This window comes from Oncorhynchus gorbuscha, unplaced genomic scaffold (assembly GCF_021184085.1).
Source record: "Oncorhynchus gorbuscha isolate QuinsamMale2020 ecotype Even-year unplaced genomic scaffold, OgorEven_v1.0 Un_scaffold_861, whole genome shotgun sequence".
In the NCBI taxonomy this organism is placed as follows: domain Eukaryota; kingdom Metazoa; phylum Chordata; class Actinopteri; order Salmoniformes; family Salmonidae; genus Oncorhynchus; species Oncorhynchus gorbuscha.
In genome coordinates this window covers 75,001-97,500 of record NW_025745848.1, presented here as the reverse complement: position 1 = coordinate 97,500, position 22,500 = coordinate 75,001, and the positions used below count along the sequence as shown (strand labels likewise).

General features: G+C 36.3%; 2 protein-coding genes across 2 annotated transcripts in view; one reads left to right on the top strand and one right to left on the bottom strand.

Annotated features, from left to right (window-relative positions):
- The window catches only part of LOC124020596 (retinoschisin-like), a 13,942-nt gene extending 4,578 nt beyond the window's left edge, over positions 1–9,364 (top strand). Inside the window, exons 4-6 of the mRNA XM_046335835.1 lie at positions 6,989–7,130; positions 7,554–7,749; positions 8,452–9,364. Coding sequence (XP_046191791.1) covers positions 6,989–7,130; positions 7,554–7,749; positions 8,452–8,604 — 491 coding nt within the window. The 3' untranslated portion in view covers positions 8,605–9,364. The remainder of the gene's footprint in view (positions 1–6,988; positions 7,131–7,553; positions 7,750–8,451) is intronic.
- An 11,404-nt stretch (positions 9,365–20,768) lies between these two features.
- The window catches only part of LOC124020584 (cyclin-dependent kinase-like 5), a 35,271-nt gene continuing 33,539 nt past the window's right edge, over positions 20,769–22,500 (bottom strand). Inside the window, 2 exon segments of the mRNA XM_046335821.1 lie at positions 20,769–22,088; positions 22,252–22,464. Coding sequence (XP_046191777.1) covers positions 21,678–22,088; positions 22,252–22,464 — 624 coding nt within the window. The 3' untranslated portion in view covers positions 20,769–21,677.

Sequence of the window (22,500 nt, the reverse complement as noted above, 5' to 3'; positions counted from 1 at the left end):
AATTTAATTTGATTGGAAGCTGAGATCTTTGTAGGGGCTGAGAGGTGTGTGTGTGTGTGTGTGTGTGTGTGTGTGTGTGTGTGTGTGTGTGTGTGTGTGTGTGTGTGTGTGTGTGTGTGTGTGTGTGTGTGTGTGTGTGTGTGTGTGTGTGTGTGTGTGTGTGTGTGTGTGTGTGTGTGTGTGACTATGAGCTGGAACCTGAACAAGTCTGTGCCTGCAGTCAGGTGGAATGTCATTAATCAGCAGATGGAGCCTCCTTGCCCCACTTCACACAGGCTGTGATCACATGACAGACAGACAGACAGACAGACAGACAGACAGACAGACAGACAGACAGACAGACAGACAGACAGACAGACAGACAGACAGACAGACAGACAGACAGACAGACAGACAGACAGACAGACAGACAGACAGACAGACAGACAGACAGACAGACAGACAGACAGACAGACAGACAGACAGACAGACAGACAGTACTGTGCAGTATGCTAGCAGGATTATCCCTTTACTAGAACAGGGTTGTGATGCACAGATTACTAGGACCAAAATAGGACGTCTGTCCTTCTCACACTTATAAAAAGGAAAGGTGTTGATTGGGTGATCAGATCCTCCTCTATCTTCCTGTTCAAACAGCAGAGTGGATAGGAGAGGCTGGGCTGCATCCCAAATGAATCCCTATTCCCTCCAATACACTTCTTTGGAGCAGATTATTATGGGCCATAGGGACGCATCCTGATACTGGTTCCAAAGAGTCAAACAGCAGGCTACTACTATACTATTACTACTATACTACTACTACTACTACTATTCATATTATTATTACTACTACTACTACTACTCTTAGTTTTATTACTACTACCACTATACTATTACTACTATACTACTACTACCACTACTACTATTGGTATTATTACTACTACTACTACTATACTATTACTACTATATTACTATTAGTATTATTACTACTACTATTAGTATTGTTATTACTACTACTGCTATACTATTACTACTATACTACTACTACTATACTATTACTACTATACTACTACTATTATTATTATTACTACTACTACTACTACTACCACTACTATTATTATTACTACTACTACTACTACTATTAGTATTATTACTACTACCACTATACTACTACTACTATACTAATACTACTACTATTAGTATTATTACTACTACCACTATACTACTACTACTACTACTACTACTACTACTACTACTACTACTACTATTAGTATTATTACTACTACTATACTATTACTACTATACTACTACTACTACTATTATTAGTATTATTACTACTACTATTAGTATTATTACTACTACGACTACTACTACTACTATTAGTATTATTACTACGACTACTACTGCTATTAGTATTATTACTACTACTGCTACTGCTATTAGTATTATTACTACTACTACTACTGCTATTAGTATTATTACTACTATACTACTACTATTAGTATTATTACTACTACTATTAGTATTATTACTACTACTACTACTACTATACGATTACTACTATACTACTACTATTAGTATTATTACTACTATACTACTACTATTAGTATTATTACTACTATACTACTGCTATTAGTATTATTACTACTATTCTACTACTACTACTACTATTCATATTATTACTACTACTACTACTACTACGATTAGTTTCATTACTACTACCACTATACTATTACTACTATACTACTACTATTAGTATTATTACTACTACTATTAGTATTATTACTACTACTACTACTATACTATTATTACTACTACTACTACTACTATACTATTACTACTACACTACTACCATTAGTATTATTACTACTATACTACTACTATTAGTATTATTAATACTATACTACTACTATTAGTATTATTACTACTATACTACCCGTATTATTACTACTATACTACTACTACTATTAGTTTTATTACTACTACCACTATACTATTACTACTATACTACTACTACCACTACTACTATTAGTATTATTACTAGTACTACTACTATACTATTACTACTATATTACTATTAGTATTATTACTACTACTATTAGTATTGTTATTACTACTACTGCTATACTATTACTACTATACTACGACTACTATTACTACTATACTACTACTATTATTATTATTACTACTACTACTACCACTACTATTATTATTACTACTACTACTACTACTACTACTACTACTACTACTACTACTACTATTAGTATTATTACTACTACCACTATACTACTACTACTATACTAATACTACTACTATTAGTATTATTACTACTACCACTATACTACTACTACTACTATACTATTACTACTATACTACTACTACTACTACTACTATTAGTATTATTACTACTACTATACTATTACTACTATACTACTACTACTACTATTAGTATTATTACTACTACTATTAGTATTATTACTACGACTACTACTGCTATTAGTATTATTACTACTACTACTACTGCTGTTAGTATTATTACTACTACTACTACTGCTATTAGTATTATTACTACTACCACCATACTACTACTACTACTACTATACTATTACTACTACTACTACTACTATTAGTATTATTACTACTACCACTATACTACTACTGCTACTATACTATTACTACTATACTACTACTACTATTAGTATTACTACTACTATACTATTACTACTACTAATATACTACTACTACTATTAGTATTACTACTACTACTTCTACTACTATACTACTGCTACTACTACTATACTACTGCTACTACTACTATACTACTTCTACTACTATTATACTACTAGTACTACTACTATTATACTACTACTACTATTATTACTATTACTACTACTACTAAACTACTTCAACTACTATTATTCTACTACTACTATTAGTATTATTACTATTATTAGTATTACTACTACTACTAAACTACTTCTACTACTATTATACTACTATACTACTACTATTCATACTATTACTACTACTACTATACTACTACTACTACTACTACTATTATACTACTACTACTACTATTTTCTGTACAGCACTTTGAGATATCAGCTGATGTACGAAGGGCTATATAAATAAATTTGATTTGATTACTACTACTACTATTATACTACTATACTACTTCTACTACTATTATACTACTATACTACTACTATTCATACTATTACTACTACTACTATTATACTACTACTACTACTACTATTATACTACTACTACTACTATTCATACTATTACTACTACTATTATACTACTACTACTACTATTCATACTATTACTACTACTATTATACTACTACTACTACTACTATTCATACTATTACTACTACTATTATACTACTACTACTACTATTCATACTATTACTATTACTACTACTATTATACTACTACTACTATTCATACTATTACTAGTACTACTATTATACTACTACTACTATTCATACTATTATACTACTAACAGGTGGTTCTATTTGGCCCCTCATTGTTGGACATAAAAGACTGTAACAGCAGGAAATCAGCTCCAGGTGATTTTAATGGAAGAAATGTGTTCCGTAGTTCCTCCGCATAATAGAGAGACGTGATTGTATACTGATGTAAGCAAGCTTTGAAATGATTGTTTCATGCAAACAAAATACTCTACCTGTTTTTAGGCTTCTTGCAGTCAATTTGCAGTCTAAAAATGATTTGCAGTTGTGTCCCCCCCCCTCTGTTAGGATGTGGCAGCCAACCATCTGCTGTGCTCTTCTACTAATGGATGTTTGTTTATCTAATAGATGTTTATCTGGATGTTTATCTAATGGATGTTTATCTAATAGATGTTTATCTAATAGATGTTTATCTAATGGATGTTTATCTAATGGATGTTTATCTAATGGATGTTTATCTAATGGATGTTTATCTAATGGATGTTTATCTAATAGATGTTTATCTGGATGTTTATCTAATGGATGTTTATCTAATGGATGTTTATCTAATAGATATTTATCTAATGGATGTTTATCTAATAGATGTTTATCTGGATGTTTATCTAATGGATGTTTATCTAATAGATGTTTATCTGGATGTTTATCTGGATGTTTATCTAATGGATGTTTATCTAATGGATGTTTATCTAATGGATGTTTATCTAATGGATGTTTATCTGGATGTTTATCTAATGGATGTTTATCTAATGGATGTTTATCTAATGGATGTTTATCTAATAGATGTTTATCTAATGGATGTTTATCTAATGGATGTTTATCTAATGGATGTTTATCTAATGGATGTTTATCTAATGGATGTTTATCTAATAGATGTTTATCTAATAGATGTTTATCTAATGGATGTTTATCTAATAGATGTTTATCTAATAGATGTTTATCTAATGGATGTTTATCTAATAGATGTTTATCTAATAGATGTTTATCTAATGGATGTTTATCTAATGGATGTTTATCTAATAGATGTTTATCTGGATGTTTATCTAATAGATGTTTATCTAATGGATGTTTATCTAATGGATGTTTATCTGGATGTTTATCTGGATGTTTATCTAATGGATGTTTAATGGATGTTTATCTAATGGATGTTTATCTAATGGATGTTTATCTAATAGATGTTTATCTAATAGATGTTTATCTGGATGTTTATCTGGATGTTTATCTAATGGATGTTTATCTAATAGATGTTTATTTAATAGATGTTTATCTAATGGATGTTTATCTAATGGATGTTTATCTAATAGATGTTTATCTAATGGATGTCTAATGGATGTTTATCTAATGGATGTCTAATGGATGTTTATCTAATGGATGTTTATCTAATGGATGTCTAATGGATGTTTATCTAATGGATGTTTATCTAATGGATGTCTAATAGATGTTTATCTAATGGATGTTTATCTGGATGTTTATCTGGATGTTTATCTAATGGATGTTTATCTAATGGATGTTTATCTAATGGATGTTTATCTAATGGATGTTTATCTAATGGATGTTTATCTAATGGATGTTTATCTAATAGATGTTTATCTAATAGATGTTTATCTGGATGTTTATCTAATAGATGTTTGTTTATCTGGATGTTTATCTAATAGATGTTTATCTGGATGTTTATCTAATAGATGTTTATCTAATAGATGTTTATCTAATAGATGTTTATCTAATGGATGTTTATCTAATAGATGTTTATCTAATGGATGTTTATCTGGATGTTTATCTGGATGTTTATCTAATGGATGTTTATCTAATGGATGTTTATCTAATGGATGTTTATCTAATGGATGTTTATCTAATAGATGTTTATCTAATAGATGTTTATCTGGATGTTTATCTAATAGATGTTTGTTTATCTGGATGTTTATCTAATAGATGTTTATCTGGATGTTTATCTAATAGATGTTTATCTAATAGATGTTTATCTAATGGATGTTTATCTAATGGATGTTTATCTAATGGATGTTTATCTAATGGATGTTTATCTGGATGTTTATCTGGATGTTTATCTAATGGATGTTTATCTAATGGATGTTTATCTAATGGATGTTTATCTAATGGATGTTTATCTAATGGATGTTTATCTAATAGATGTTTATCTAATAGATGTTTATCTGGATGTTTATCTAATAGATGTTTGTTTATCTGGATGTTTATCTAATAGATGTTTATCTAATGGATGTTTATCTAATAGATGTTTATCTAATGGATGTTTATCTAATAGATGTTTATCTAATAGATGTTTATCTGGATGTGTATCTAATAGATGTTTATCTAATGGATGTTTATCTAATGGATGTTTATCTAATGGATGTTTATCTAATGGATGTTTATCTGGATGTGTATCTAATAGATGTTTATCTAATGGATGTTTATCTAATGGATGTTTATCTAATGGATGTTTATCTAATGGATGTTTATCTAATGGATGTTTATCTGGATGTTTATCTAATGGATGTTTATCTAATGGATGTTTATCTAATGGATGTTTATCTAATGGATGTTTATCTAATGGATGTTTATCTAATGGATGTTTATCTAATGGATGTTTATCTAATGGATGTTTATCTAATGGATGTTTATCTAATAGATGTTTATCTAATAGATGTTTATCTAATGGATGTTTATCTAATAGATGTTTATCTGGATGTTTATCTAATGGATGTTTATCTAATAGATGTTTATCTAATGGATGTTTATCTAATGGATGTTTATCTAATGGATGTTTATCTAATAGATGTTTATCTAATGGATGTTTATCTAATGGATGTTTATCTGGATGTTTATCTGGATGTTTATCTAATGGATGTTTATCTAATGGATGTTTATCTAATGGATGTTTATCTAATGGATGTTTATCTAATGGATGTTTATCTTCAATGTGGAGAATTAAAACAGAAGGATTTAGTATTGGAGATACATGAGTCCAAAATGGCACCCTATTCCCTACATAGTGTACTACTTTTGGATGGAGCAGGAAATCAGGGACTCAGAGGGGCTGGGTGGGTTGGAGGGAGAGGATTAATGTGGTGGTGGTTCATTAGGCACAGGCTACCTCAGTGACCAGACGTGACCTTGTATGCTGGTGTTGTCTTTCATAACAACAAGCGGGTGTTTTTGCCCTTTGTTGAAGGCAGCAAAGCCCTTCAAATTCAGTTCAGAATACAGTGTTTCCTGTGTAGAGAAGTGTCTTCCATTGGGCTAGCCTATAGTGACGATGTGGTCTCTAACAACATACAGTACATGCAGATGTGTAGAGAAGTGTCTTCCATTGGGCTAGCCTATAGTGACGATGTGGTCTCTAACAGCATACAGTACATGCAGATGATACGTGTCCTAGGATCGGAGGACCTGTGACGATAACTACTAAATAATTAGCATCAGTGTGACGTCCATTGTTTGGCATCCAATGTTAACATTTGAACTACTTCCTTGTTGTCGACCATGATTTCCGTCTCTCACCTTGGCGTTCCTCCTCTCCAGAGTGTCCATACCACAAGCCCCTGGGTTTGGAGGCTGGATCAGTCAGACCAGACCAGATCAGCTGCTCCAACGAGGATCAGTACACTGGCTGGTTCTCCTCCTGGCTCCCCAGCAATGCCAGACTCAACAACCAGGGCTTTGGGTGAGTCCCCTGCCCCATCCTCTCCCTCAGGACCAACCCCTGGTAGGGCCTCTATCTCCGTCTCCCTGTAAAGGAGGACATTGGCTCAATCAGTAACCTCAGTGTTCCTTTGGGAAATGGCTCTTCTGACCTCATTGGTAAAATAATGGTCCCCCCCAGGTCATTGTTTTTGCCTAGGCTTTAGCTCAGCGGGCTAACATAGTTTCCCTGGCGGTTCCCCTCCAGGTCATTGTTTTTGCCTAGGCTTTAGCTCAGCGGGCTAACATAGTTTTCCTGGCGGTTCCCCTCCAGGTCATTGTTTTTGCCTAGGCTTTAGCTCAGCGGGCTAACATAGTTTCCCTGGCGGTTCCCCTCCAGGTCATTGTTTTTGCCTAGGCTTTAGCTCAGCGGGCTAACATAGTTTCCCTGGCGGTTCCCCTCCAGGTGTGCTTGGCTGTCTAAGTTCCAGGACAACAGCCAGTGGTTGCAGATTGACCTGAAGGAGGTGATGGTGGTGTCTGGTATCCTGACCCAGGGGCGCTGTGACGCTGACGAATGGATCACCAAGTACAGCGTCCAGTACCGCACCGACCAGAATCTCAACTGGATCTACTACAAGGACCAGACGGGGAACAACAGGGTGGGTCCATCATACACCTTTTACATTTAGTCACCGAGAAGATGCTCTTATTCAGAGAGACTCACAGTCAATAGATACTGGAACAAAACTGTTTTACAATCATAACTTAGTTCATATACACACATCAATACATGGTTCATTATGACATCACAAGGGTTACACACGTAATAATGTCCATGGGTGTTTTTCTAAAACGACTTGTTTTGTCGGAGGTCAGCTTTCACATCAATACATGGTTCATTATGACGTCACAAGATCTACACACGTAATAATGTCCACGGATGTTTTTCTAAAACGACTTGTTTTGTCGGAGGTCAGCTTTCACATCAATACATGGTTCATTATGACATCACAAGGTTTACACATGTAATAATGTCCATGGATGTTTTTCTAAAACGACTTGTTTTGTCGGAGGTCAGCTTTCACATCAATACATGGTTCATTATGACATCACATGATCTACACATGTAATAAAATAATGTGGAAGACAGTCTTGGGATTTATACATACAGTATATCAAAATCAATCCTTCTCATCAGATCCCGTATTTCTTGGGTTCTGTAGCAGTTCCGTACAAGGAGTTGTAAAGTCTCGTCCTGCTCGGTGAGGCAGGACATCTGGCAGCAGGATTCTCCATCTGTGTTTACTACATGGTGGTCTGTGTCGTCTCTCCTCCTCACACTGCTCCGTTTCTCTCCTCAGGTGTTCTACGGGAACTCGGACCGCTCCTCCTCGGTTCAGAACCTCCTGCGTCCTCCCATGGTAACTCGCTACATCCGTTTGCTCCCTCTGGGCTGGCACACACGTATCGCCATCCGCATGGAGCTGCTGCTCTGCATGAGCAAGTGTACCTGATTCTGTCTGTCCTGACGACCAGGGTCACACTCAGCAGGGTACAACACCGTGGAACGTTCAGACAGAACATGTAATGAATAGAACTGACATGATTCTACATGACTAGAAGTCATATTGGTTCTACACAATATATTTCTATGTGACGGTCCTGTAATGATACACCATCCTGAACAGGCCCAAGGAGAGCCCTGGTCGTTCCCCTGGTCGTTCCCCTGGTCGTTCCCTATGCCAAGGTGGAATCTACTGCTCTGGAAACCCTAGTTTCCTTTCCTTTCCCAAACGGTTAAGTAATATCTCTCTCCCAGGGATGGGGTTTATATGTGTGAAAAGGTCCATTCTGTTTTCAGATTAGATGTGTTACAACAACAGTTTTATTTATGATATTTTTTTTACACTGAACATAAAGGGGTGGATGGCCAGGTGTTTCCACTTGGGTGAGGAAGAGTGGATAAATACACGCCTGTGAACTGACAAACACAGAGAAATTGGGGATGATTATGTGATGAGGAAAGCTCAGAGAAAGAGAAGACTACCAGTCCTGTGGTTAACTGGATGTTGTGTACTGTACTGTGCTGTACTGTACTGTGTTGTGTACTGTGCTGTAATGTACTGTGTTGTGTACTGTACTGTACTGTACTGTGCTGTGTTGTGTATGTAGTTTGTGACATCAGTGATGTAGAGGTATCGTTCATTGCTTGTTTTATTGTATTCATTTAAAGTTGACCAAAACCAGTTCCTGAAATAAAGACAAACTCTTGTACTCGTTTGTTTCGGAGTATCATTGAACAATATTCCTGTGTAATAGTCCTCTGATGTCCAGTTTACAATACACCTGGAGGAATCTCCACTTGTGATGTGTGAAAACCGTTTCCTGATCCCCAAAAAAACAATTCATGCCAGTTAACAGGGTAGATCCATGTGGTTTTAATGATTATTTACAGTCAGAGACCAAATATACACATATATAAATAATGCTGTTTATGTGTGATGTCATGCAAATTAAATCCTGTAGGTCAATTTTAAACAAACAAACAACCGGAAGTGATTTATAATTCAGGATCTGGATCATCTGGACTTTAGGATCATCTCAAACTGATGTGTTTTTCTGCCATTTTAATCCTGTGACGGCGTGAAGGATTGTTTCAAACAACCAGTTAGGAATTATATAACAATGAGATAAAACGGCAGTTAGGAATTATATAACAATGAGATAACAGAGACAGACAGCAGTTAGGAATTATATAACAATGAGATAACAGAGACATAAACATCAGTTAGGAATTATATAACAATGAGATAACAGAGACAGCAGTTAGGAATTATATAACAATGATATAACAGAGACATAAACATCAGTTAGGAATTATATAACAATGAGATAACAGAGATAGCAGTTAGGAATTATATAACAATGAGATAACAGAGACATAAACATCAGTTAGGAATTATATAACAATGAGATAACAGAGACAGCAGTTAGGAATTATATAACAATGAGATAACAGAGACAGCAGTTAGGAATTATATAACAATGAGATAACAGAGACAGCAGTTAGGAATTATATAACAATGAGATAACAGAGACAGAGACAGCAGTTAGGAATTATATAACAATGAGATAACAGAGACATAAACATCACTTAGGAATTATATAACAATGAGATAACAGAGACATAAACATCACTTAGGAATTATATAACAATGGGATAACAGAGACATAAACATCACTTAGGAATTATATAACAATGAGATAACAGAGACATAAACATCACTTAGGAATTATATAACAATGAGATAACAGAGACATAAACATCAGTTAGGAATTATATAACAATGAGATAACAGAGACATAAACATCAGTTAGGAATTATATAACAATGAGATAACAGAGACAGAGACAGCAGTTAGGAATTATATAACAATGAGATAACAGAGACAGCAGTTAGGAATTATATAACAATGAGATAACAGAGACAGAGACAGCAGTTAGGAATTATATAACAATGAGATAACAGAGACAGAGACAGCAGTTAGGAATTATATAACAATGAGATAACAGAGACAGAGACAGCAGTTAGGAATTATATAACAATGAGATAACAGAGACAGAGACAGCAATTAGGAATTCTATATCAATGAGATAACAGAGACAGAGACAGCAGTTAGGAATTATATAACAATGAGATAACAGAGACATAAACAGACATAAACAGAGACATAAACAGAGACGAACAGAGACATAAAGAGACATAAAGAGACAAACAGAGACATAAACAGAGACATAAACAGACATAAACAGAGACATAAACAGAGACATAAACAGACATAAACAGACATAAACAGAGACATAAACAGAGACATAAACAGACATAAACAGAGACATAAACAGAGACGAACAGAGACATAAAGAGACATAAAGAGACAAACAGAGACATAAACAGAGACATAAACAGACATAAACAGACATAAACAGAGACATAAAGAGACATAAACAGACATAAACAGACATAAACACAGACATAAACAGACATAAACAGACATAAACAGAGACATAAAGAGACAAACAGAGACATAAACAGAGACATAAAGAGACATAAACAGAGACATAAACAGAGACATAAAGAGACAAACAGAGACATAAACAGAGACATAAAGAGACAAACAGAGACATAAACAGAGACATAAACAGAGACATAAAGAGACATAAACAGAGACATAAAGAGACATAAACTGCAGGTGTAAATGATATAACAATGAGTTAACATAAAGAGACATATAGAGACATAAAGAGACATATAGAGACATAAAGAGACAAACTGAGACATAAACAGAGACATAAAGAGACATACAGAGACATACAGAGACATAAAAAGACATAAACAGACATAGAGAGACATAAACAGAGACATAAACAGAGACATAAACAGAGACATAAACAGACATAGAGAGACATAAACAGAGACATAAAGAGACATAAACAGAGACATAAAGAGACAAACTGAGACATAAAGAGACAAACTGAGACATAAACAGAGACATAAACAGAGACATAAACAGAGACATAAACAGAGACATAAACAGAGACATAAACAGAGACATAAAAAGAGACATAAACAGACATAAAGAGACATAAACAGAGACATAAACAGAGACATAAACAGAGACATAAACAGAGACATAAAAAGAGACATAAACAGACATAAAGAGACAAACTGAGACATAAACAGAGACATAAACAGAGACATAAACAGAGACATAAACAGAGACATAAACAGACATAAACAGAGACATAAACAGACATAAAGAGACAAACAGAGACATAAACAGAGACATAAAGAGACAAACAGAGACATAAACAGAGACATAAAGAGACATAAACAGACATAAACAGACATAAACAGAGACATAAACAGACATAAACAGACATAAACAGAGACATAAACAGAGACATAAACAGAGACATAAAGAGACAAACAGAGACATAAACAGAGACATAAACAGAGACATAAAGAGACATAAACAGAGACATAAAGAGACATAAACTGCAGGTGTAAATGATATAACAATGAGTTAACATAAAGAGACATATAGAGACATAAAGAGACATATAGAGACATAAAGAGACAAACTGAGACATAAACAGAGACATAAAGAGACATAAACAGAGACATAAACAGAGACATAAACAGACATACAGAGACATAAACAGACATAGAGAGACATAAACAGAGACATAAACAGAGACATAAACAGAGACATAAACAGACATAGAGAGACATAAACAGAGACATAAAGAGACATAAACAGAGACATAAAGAGACAAACTGAGACATAAAGAGACAAACTGAGACATAAACAGAGACATAAACAGAGACATAAACAGAGACATAAACAGAGACATAAACAGAGACATAAAAAGAGACATAAACAGACATAAAGAGACATAAACAGAGACATAAACAGAGACATAAACAGAGACATAAACAGAGACATAAAAAGAGACATAAACAGACATAAAGAGACAAACTGAGACATAAACAGAGACATAAACAGAGACATAAACAGAGACATAAACAGAGACATAAACAGACATAAACAGAGACATAAACAGAGACATAAAGAGACAAACTGAGACATAAACAGAGACATAAAGAGACATAAACAGAGACATAAAGAGACATAAACAGAGACATAAACAGACATAAAGAGACAAACAGAGACATAAACAGACATAAACAGAGACATAAACAGACATAAAGAGACAAACAGAGACATAAACAGAGACATAAAGAGACAAACTGAGACATAAACAGAGACATAAAGAGACATAAACAGAGACATAAAGAGACATAAAGAGACAAACAGAGACATAAACAGAGACATAAAGAGACAAACTGAGACATAAACAGAGACATAAAGAGACATAAACAGAGACATAAAGAGACATAAACAGAGACATAAACAGACATAAAGAGACAAACAGAGACATAAACAGAGACATAAAGAGACAAACTGAGACATAAACAGAGACATAAAGAGACAAACTGAGACATAAACAGAGACATAAAGAGACATAAACAGAGACATAAACAGAGACATAAACAGACATAAACAGAGACATAAACAGACATAAAGAGACAAACAGAGACATAAACAGAGACATAAAGAGACAAACTGAGACATAAACAGAGACATAAAGAGACATAAACAGAGACATAAAGAGACAAACAGAGACATAAAGAGACATAAACAGAGACATAAAGAGACAAACTGAGACATAAAGAGACATAAACAGAGACATAAAGAGACATAAAGAGACAAACTGAGACATAAACAGACATAAAGAGACATAAACAGACATAAAGAGACATAAACAGAGACATAAAGAGACAAACTGAGACATAAAGAGACAAACTGAGACATAAACAGAGACATAAACAGAGACATAAAAAGAGACATAAACAGACACATAAACAGACATAAACAGAGACATAAACAGACATAAAGAGACATAAACAGACATAAAGAGACATAAACAGAGACATAAAGAGACAAACTGAGACATAAAGAGACAAACTGAGACATAAACAGAGACATAAACAGAGACATAAACAGAGACATAAACAGAGACATAAAAAGAGACATAAACAGACATAAAGAGACATAAAGAGACAAACTGAGACATAAACAGAGACATAAACAGAGACATAAAAAGAGACATAAACAGACATAAAGAGACATAAACAGAGACATAAAAAGAGACATAAAGAGACATAAACAGAGACATAAACAGACATAAAGAGACATAAACAGAGACATAAACAGACATAAAGAGACAAACAGAGACATAAACAGAGACATAAAGAGACAAACTGAGACATAAACAGAGACATAAAGAGACATAAACAGAGACATAAAGAGACAAACAGAGACATAAAGAGACATAAACAGAGACATAAAGAGACAAACTGAGACATAAAGAGACATAAACAGAGACATAAAGAGACATAAAGAGACAAACTGAGACATAAACAGAGACATAAAGAGACAAACTGAGACATAAACAGAGACATAAAGAGACATAAAGAGACAAACTGAGACATAAAGAGACATAAAGAGACATAAACAGAGACATAAAGAGACAAACTGAGACATAAACAGACATAAAGAGACATAAACAGAGACATAAACAGAGACATAAACAGAGACATAAACAGAGACATAAAAAGAGACATAAACAGACATAAAGAGACAAACTGAGACATAAACAGAGACATAAACAGAGACATAAACAGAGACATAAACAGAGACATAAACAGACATAAACAGAGACATAAACAGAGACATAAAGAGACAAACTGAGACATAAACAGAGACATAAAGAGACATAAACAGAGACATAAAGAGACATAAACAGAGACATAAAAAGACAAAGAGACATAAACAGAGACATAAACAGAGACATAAAAAGACAAAGAGACAAACAGAGACATAAACAGAGACATAAAGAGACAAACTGAGACATAAACAGAGACATAAAGAGACATAAACAGAGACATAAAGAGACATAAAGAGACAAACAGAGACATAAACAGAGACATAAAGAGACAAACTGAGACATAAACAGAGACATAAAGAGACATAAACAGAGACATAAAGAGACATAAACAGAGACATAAACAGACATAAAGAGACAAACAGAGACATAAACAGAGACATAAAGAGACAAACTGAGACATAAACAGAGACATAAAGAGACAAACTGAGACATAAACAGAGACATAAAGAGACATAAACAGAGACATAAACAGAGACATAAACAGACATAAACAGAGACATAAACAGACATAAAGAGACAAACAGAGACATAAACAGAGACATAAAGAGACAAACTGAGACATAAACAGAGACATAAAGAGACATAAACAGAGACATAAAGAGACAAACAGAGACATAAAGAGACATAAACAGAGACATAAAGAGACAAACTGAGACATAAAGAGACATAAACAGAGACATAAAGAGACATAAAGAGACAAACTGAGACATAAACAGACATAAAGAGACATAAACAGACATAAAGAGACATAAACAGAGACATAAAGAGACAAACTGAGACATAAAGAGACAAACTGAGACATAAACAGAGACATAAACAGAGACATAAAAAGAGACATAAACAGACACATAAACAGACATAAACAGAGACATAAACAGACATAAAGAGACATAAACAGACATAAAGAGACATAAACAGAGACATAAAGAGACAAACTGAGACATAAAGAGACAAACTGAGACATAAACAGAGACATAAACAGAGACATAAACAGAGACATAAACAGAGACATAAAAAGAGACATAAACAGACATAAAGAGACATAAAGAGACAAACTGAGACATAAACAGAGACATAAACAGAGACATAAAAAGAGACATAAACAGACATAAAGAGACATAAACAGAGACATAAAAAGAGACATAAAGAGACATAAACAGAGACATAAACAGACATAAAGAGACATAAACAGAGACATAAACAGACATAAAGAGACAAACAGAGACATAAACAGAGACATAAAGAGACAAACTGAGACATAAACAGAGACATAAAGAGACATAAACAGAGACATAAAGAGACAAACAGAGACATAAAGAGACATAAACAGAGACATAAAGAGACAAACTGAGACATAAAGAGACATAAACAGAGACATAAAGAGACATAAAGAGACAAACTGAGACATAAACAGAGACATAAAGAGACAAACTGAGACATAAACAGAGACATAAAGAGACATAAAGAGACAAACTGAGACATAAAGAGACATAAAGAGACATAAACAGAGACATAAAGAGACAAACTGAGACATAAACAGAGACAAACAGAGACATAAAGAGACAAACTGAGACATAAAGAGACATAAAGAGAGACATAAACAGAGACATAAACAGAGACATAAACAGAGACATAAACAGACACATAAACAGAGACATAAAGAGACAAACTGAGACATAAACAGAGACATAAACAGAGACATAAACAGAGACATAAAAAGAGACATAAACAGACATAAAGAGACATAAAGAGACAAACTGAGACATAAACAGAGACATAAACAGAGACATAAACAGAGACATAAACAGAGACATAAAAAGAGACATAAACAGACATAAAGAGACATAAACTGAGACATAAACAGAGACATAAACAGAGACATAAACAGACATAAAGAGACATAAACAGACATAAACAGACATAAAGAGACATAAACAGACATAAAGAGACATAAAAAGAGACATAAACAGACATAAAGAGACATAAACAGAGACATAAACAGACATAAAGAGACAAACAGAGACATAAACAGAGACATAAAGAGACAAACTGAGACATAAACAGAGACATAAAGAGACATAAACAGAGACATAAAGAGACAAACAGAGACATAAACAGAGACATAAACAGAGACATAAAGAGACATAAACAGAGACATAAAGAGACAAACTGAGACATAAAGAGACATAAACAGAGACATAAAGAGACATAAAGAGACAAACTGAGACATAAACAGAGACATAAAGAGACAAACTGAGACATAAACAGAGACATAAAGAGACATAAAGAGACAAACTGAGACATAAAGAGACATAAAGAGACATAAACAGAGACATAAAGAGACAAACTGAGACATAAACAGAGACAAACAGAGACATAAAGAGACAAACTGAGACATAAAGAGACATAAAGAGAGACATAAAGAGAGACATAAACAGAGACATAAAGAGACAAACTGAGACATAAACAGAGACAAACAGAGACATAAAGAGACAAACTGAGACATAAAGAGACATGAAGAGACATAAAGAGAGACATAAACAGAGACATAAACAGAGACATAAAGAGACCTAAACTGCAGGTGGAGGCTATATGAGGTTAGACTTTAGTGGGATAGCCTGGTGGTCCCAGATCGAGCTAAAGAGCACAAACAGATCGGGGACCACCTAGGCTAAATGAAAGGTGATCTTAAACCCAATATAATGAAATCACACCGTAAAGATTTCATGATAGACGCTGCAACTGGTCCTTGTGAGTGTTTTTGCCACAGAACCAATTGGAAGACATTGAGTTCTATTGGACACAGAACGATGGTTAGAAGGACCAGGATGCAATTAGACAACAAGAGAAAAGTGGAACTGAAGTCCAACACTGAAAGTGATGTTTCCAAACTGAAAAGCATGTATTCAACCTGGACGGTACAATGACAGGTGACGGACCAAAGCTGTTCAACGTTACTGTCAACTGTTAGTGTAGAACTCAATGTTCAATTAAAACGTTACTGTCAACTGTTAGTGTAGAACTCAATGTTCAATTAAAACCTTAATGTCAACTGTTAGTGTAGAACTCAATGTTCAATTAAAACGTTACTGTCAACTGTTAGTGTAGAACTCAATGTTCAATTAAAACGTTACTGTCAACTGTTAGTGTAGAACTCAATGTTCAATTAAAACCTTAATGTCAACTGTTAGTGTAGAACTCAATGTTCAATTAAAATGTTACTGTCAACTGTTGGTGTAGAACTCAATGTTCAATTAAAATGTTACTGTCAACTGTTGGTGTAGAACTCAATGTTCAATTAAAACGTTACTGTCAACTGTTGGTGTAGAACTCAATGTTCATTTAAAGCGTTACTGTCAACTGTTAGTGTAGAACTCAATGTTCATTTAAAGCGTTATTAAAATATATGATGGAGAACAATCCAACGGATCACCTGATACATACAGTGAATGTTGGTTATTAACACATCTCCATGGAACAGCACATGTCCAGTTGTTTGGCGAGAACTGGACTGTAGTGAGGCTTTGAGGGGAGAGGACATCTTTCTGAGGGGCAGGCTGGGGCTTTGAGGGGAGAGGACATCTTTCTGAGGGGCAGTCTGGGGCTTTGAGGGGACAGGACATCTTTCTGAGGGGCAGGCTGATGCTTTGAGGGGAGAGGACATCTTTCTGAGGGGCAGGCTGAGGCTTTGAGGGGAGAGGACATCTTTCTGAGGGGCAGTCTGGGGCTTTGAGGGGACAGGACATCTTTCTGAGGGGCAGTCTGGGGCTTTGAGGGGAGAGGACATCTTTCTGAGGGGCAGGCTGAGGCTTTGAGGGGAGAGGACATCTTTCTGAGGGGCAGTCTGGGGCTTTGAGGGGACAGGACATCTTTCTGAGGGGCAGTCTGGGGCTTTGAGGGGAGAGGACATCTTTCTGAGGGGCAGGCTGAGGCTTTGAGGGGAGAGGACATCTTTCTGAGGGGCAGGCTGAGGCTTTGAGGGGAGAGGACATCTTTCTGAGGGGCAGTCTGTGGCTTTGAGGGGAGAGGGCATCTTTCTGAGGGGCAGTCTGAGGCTTTGAGGGGAGAGGACATCTTTCTGAGGGGCAGTCTGGGGCTTTGAGGGGAGAGGACATCTTTCTGAGGGGCAGTCTGGGGCTTTGAGGGGAGAGGACATCTTTCTGAGGGGCAGTCTGGGGCTTTGAGGGGAGAGGACATCTTTCTGAGGGGCAGTCTGGGGCTTTGAGGGGACAGGACATCTTTCTGAGGGGCAGGCTGAGGCTTTGAGGGGAGAGGACATCTTTCTGAGGGGCAGGCTGGGACAAAGTCAGATTGGTGTGTTCAGGAGGTGTGGGCGTGCGCACGTGTGTGTGTGTGTGCGTGTGTGTGCGTGTGTGTGTGTGTGTGTGCGTGTGTGTGTGTGTGTGCGTGTGCGTGTGTGTGTGCGTGTGTGTATACTTCTTCTTATTGGTACTTTGTCCTTGATGTTCACACTATGTACTGTAGATCAATGACTAGCCAGGGATAAAGATATCCATGACATTCATTCTGCCAATATCAGGAAGTCAGGCCTACGTATTTTACCCTTTAAAGCCAACAGCACAAACTGGTATGGTATGGATATCTCTGGTATGGATATCTCTGGTATGGATATCTCTGGTATGGATATCTCTGGTATGGATATCTCTGGTATGGATATCTCTGGTATGGATATCTCTGGTATGGATATCTCTGGTATGGATATCTCTGGTATGGATATCTCTGGTATGGATATCTCTGGTAAGGATATCTCTGGTATGGATATCTCTGGTATGGATATCTCTGGTAAGGATATCTCTGGTAAGGATATCTCTGGTATGGATATCTCTGGTATGGATATCTCTGGTATGGATATCTCTGGTATGGATATCTCTGGTATGGATATCTCTGGTATGGATATCTCTGGTATGGATATCTCTGGTATGGTATGGATATCTCTGGTAAGGATATCTCTGGTATGGATATCTCTGGTATGGATATCTCTGGTATGGATATCTCTGGTATGGATATCTCTGGTATGGATATCTCTGGTATGGATATCTCTGGTATGGTATGGATATCTCTGGTATGGATATCTCTGGTATGGATATCTCTGGTATGGATATCTCTGGTACAGATATCTCTGGTATGGATATCTCTGGTATGGATATCTCTGATATGGATATCTCTGGTATGGATATCTCTGGTATGGATGTCTCTGGTATGGATATCTCTGGTATGGATATCTCTGGTATGGATGTCTCTGGTATGGATATCTCTGGTATGGCTGTCTCTGGTATGGATATCTCTGATATGGATATCTCTGGGATGGATATCTCTGGTACAGATATCTCTGGTATGGATATCTCTGCTATGGATATCTCTGGTATGGATATCTCTGGTATGGATATCTCTGGTACGGATATCTCTGCTATGGATATCTCTGGTACAGATATCTCTGGTATGTCTGTCTCTGCTATGGATATCTCTGGTACAGATATCTCTGGTATGGATATCTCTGGTACGGATATCTCTGCTATGTATATCTCTGCTATGGATATCTCTGGTACAGATATCTCTGGTATGGATATCTCTGGTACAGATATCTCTGGTATGGATATCTCTGCTATGGATATCTCTGGTACGGATATCTCTGCTACAGATATCTCTGGTATGGATATCTCTGGTACAGATATCTCTGGTATGGATATCTCTGCTATGGATATCTCTGGTATGGATATCTCTGCTATGGATATCTCTGGTACAGATATCTCTGGTATGGATATCTCTGGTACAGATATCTCTGGTATGGATATCTCTGGTACGGATATCTCTGCTATGGATATCTCTGGTACAGATATCTCTGGTATGTCTGTCTCTGCTATGTATATCTCTGGTATGGATATCTCTGGTATGGATATCTCTGGTATGGATATCTCTGGTACAGATATCTCTGGTATGGATATCTCTGGTACGGATATCTCTGGTATGGATATCTCTGGTACAGATATCTCTGGTATGTCTGTCTCTGCTATGTATATCTCTGGTACGTACGTTTGTGTGTGTGTGTGTGTGTATCCTTCATCAGGAAACAACAGGAATCTCCACATGGGGCCTGGAGTCTCTAATAACTAGATCAGCGGGTGTGACTGTCATGTTTACTGTACTGCAGAATGACCCTTTACAACAAACAGTACCTTACAGTACATTCTCATCTGTTTGTGCTAACTGACCATCGACCATATGAGTTGGGGCCAGGCGACACATGTGTGTCAAGATGATGTGGCAAATGATTACCTTTAAAAACTTGACAACCCTGAGCCATATAGGTATCTCATTATTTTATCATACATTATAACTTTATATCATTTGTCTTTGTCCATCTGTCGTACATATCTCTCCATAACTCTGTGTCAAATCAGATACAATAAATACATTAAAGACACAAAGTAAATAGACAGAACAAACAGGCTTTACTGTAACAACAATCAATAGAAATTATGAAAAACCTCCACAATTAAATATATTGAATTATTATTATATATATATATAGTTAGAATCTCATAATCTTTTTTACATTTATTGTTAAAGCTCTTGCAATATTACACAATTATTAATTCTACAATACTTATTAAATCTCCATTTAGGCCTACGTCTCGTTAAATAAAGTCATTTAATTTAAATCAAATAAAAGGAATTTCATGAATAATATAATATAATATCAATACAAATTCTATCAAATGTTTGAAGCATCAAAAAAGGTCAGATTTTTACAGCCAGTCAGTCCACCTCCCAGTTCAGTCATATAGTCCTGAACTTAGAGAGATACAGTATAACCTTCTGAACTATAGTCCTATGTGCGTCTGGCGGCCAGCAGGCGGCAGTAGTGAGAGCCCAGAGTCCTATTCATTAGGGCACACAATTGAAAACGTTACAAAACGCTTCGCAACGCACCACAAAAAAATAAGCGTTTCTCATCGGACAGTAGTCCATCTTGTCCCTCCCTGCTTCAGTCTGTTTTGTTCCATTTTGGTGCCTAATCAACATGACGACCCTTGAGGGCAGAGAGACGTCTCCTCCATAGACATTTTTTCCTAGAATGGATATCCCCATTCAAGTCAATGGGTGGCACAATTCTAATTCCATGTGGTAGAATTCTAATTCCATGTGGTAGAATTCTAATTCCATGTGGTAGAATTCTAATTCCATGTGGTAGAATTCTAATTCCATGTTCTCCTCACAGGGCTGTCTCTTTCAGGTCGTTGAGGTTTGGCATCCGTGACCTTGACGGTCTGGTAAAGGTGGGCCCGTTAGCGACCATTTGGTCGGGGTACGGCTGAGCCCCCTCTGCCCTGGCGAGGGCCGCCGCGTGCCAGTTGGACTCCATCTGCCCCTGTATCTGCCCCGGGAGAGGGTAACTCTGCTTCCTGTGGCTCTTAGACTGACCAGAGCTGGAGCTGCTGCTGCTAGGATGTCCCTGGTGGGACCTGCCGTCACCTCTCCCGTCGCTGAACACTCCCCCTTTAGAGGAGGAGGTGGGGGGGTTGGGGAGGTGCTGGAATCGCAGGTCGGAAGGAGGAGGGGGATGGCTGGAAGAGGAGGAGGGGGAGAGGTGCAGGAGCCTGCGTAGGGACTTCAGGGGTTGGTTCTAAGGGGAGGCATAGAAAACGATCACCACAAAGCTTGTGAACACTAAGCGGGTACACCAAGGTGGAAAACAACAATTCAGTTGAGAATTCAGGAAATTCAGGAAGTGAATTGAAAATTCAGTTCAACCAGTAAACATAAATGAAGTGTGACTGTGAATCCACCTGTTTCTCCTGAGGCCAGTCACCGACTCTCTCTCTCTGTCTCCCTCTCTCCCTCTCTCGCTCTCTTTCTCTGTCGCGATCTCGGCTCTGCTCGCGTTCACGATCCTTATCCCGGGAGCGTTCGCGGTTCCTCCGCCGGCTGCCGTGGTGAGAGGAAGACGAGGACTTGGTCCCCTTCTGGATAAACAGGTTGTCCTGGCCATCACCAGGAACCTGCCATTTCACAACAGGAAAGGTGGGGGAGAAGGG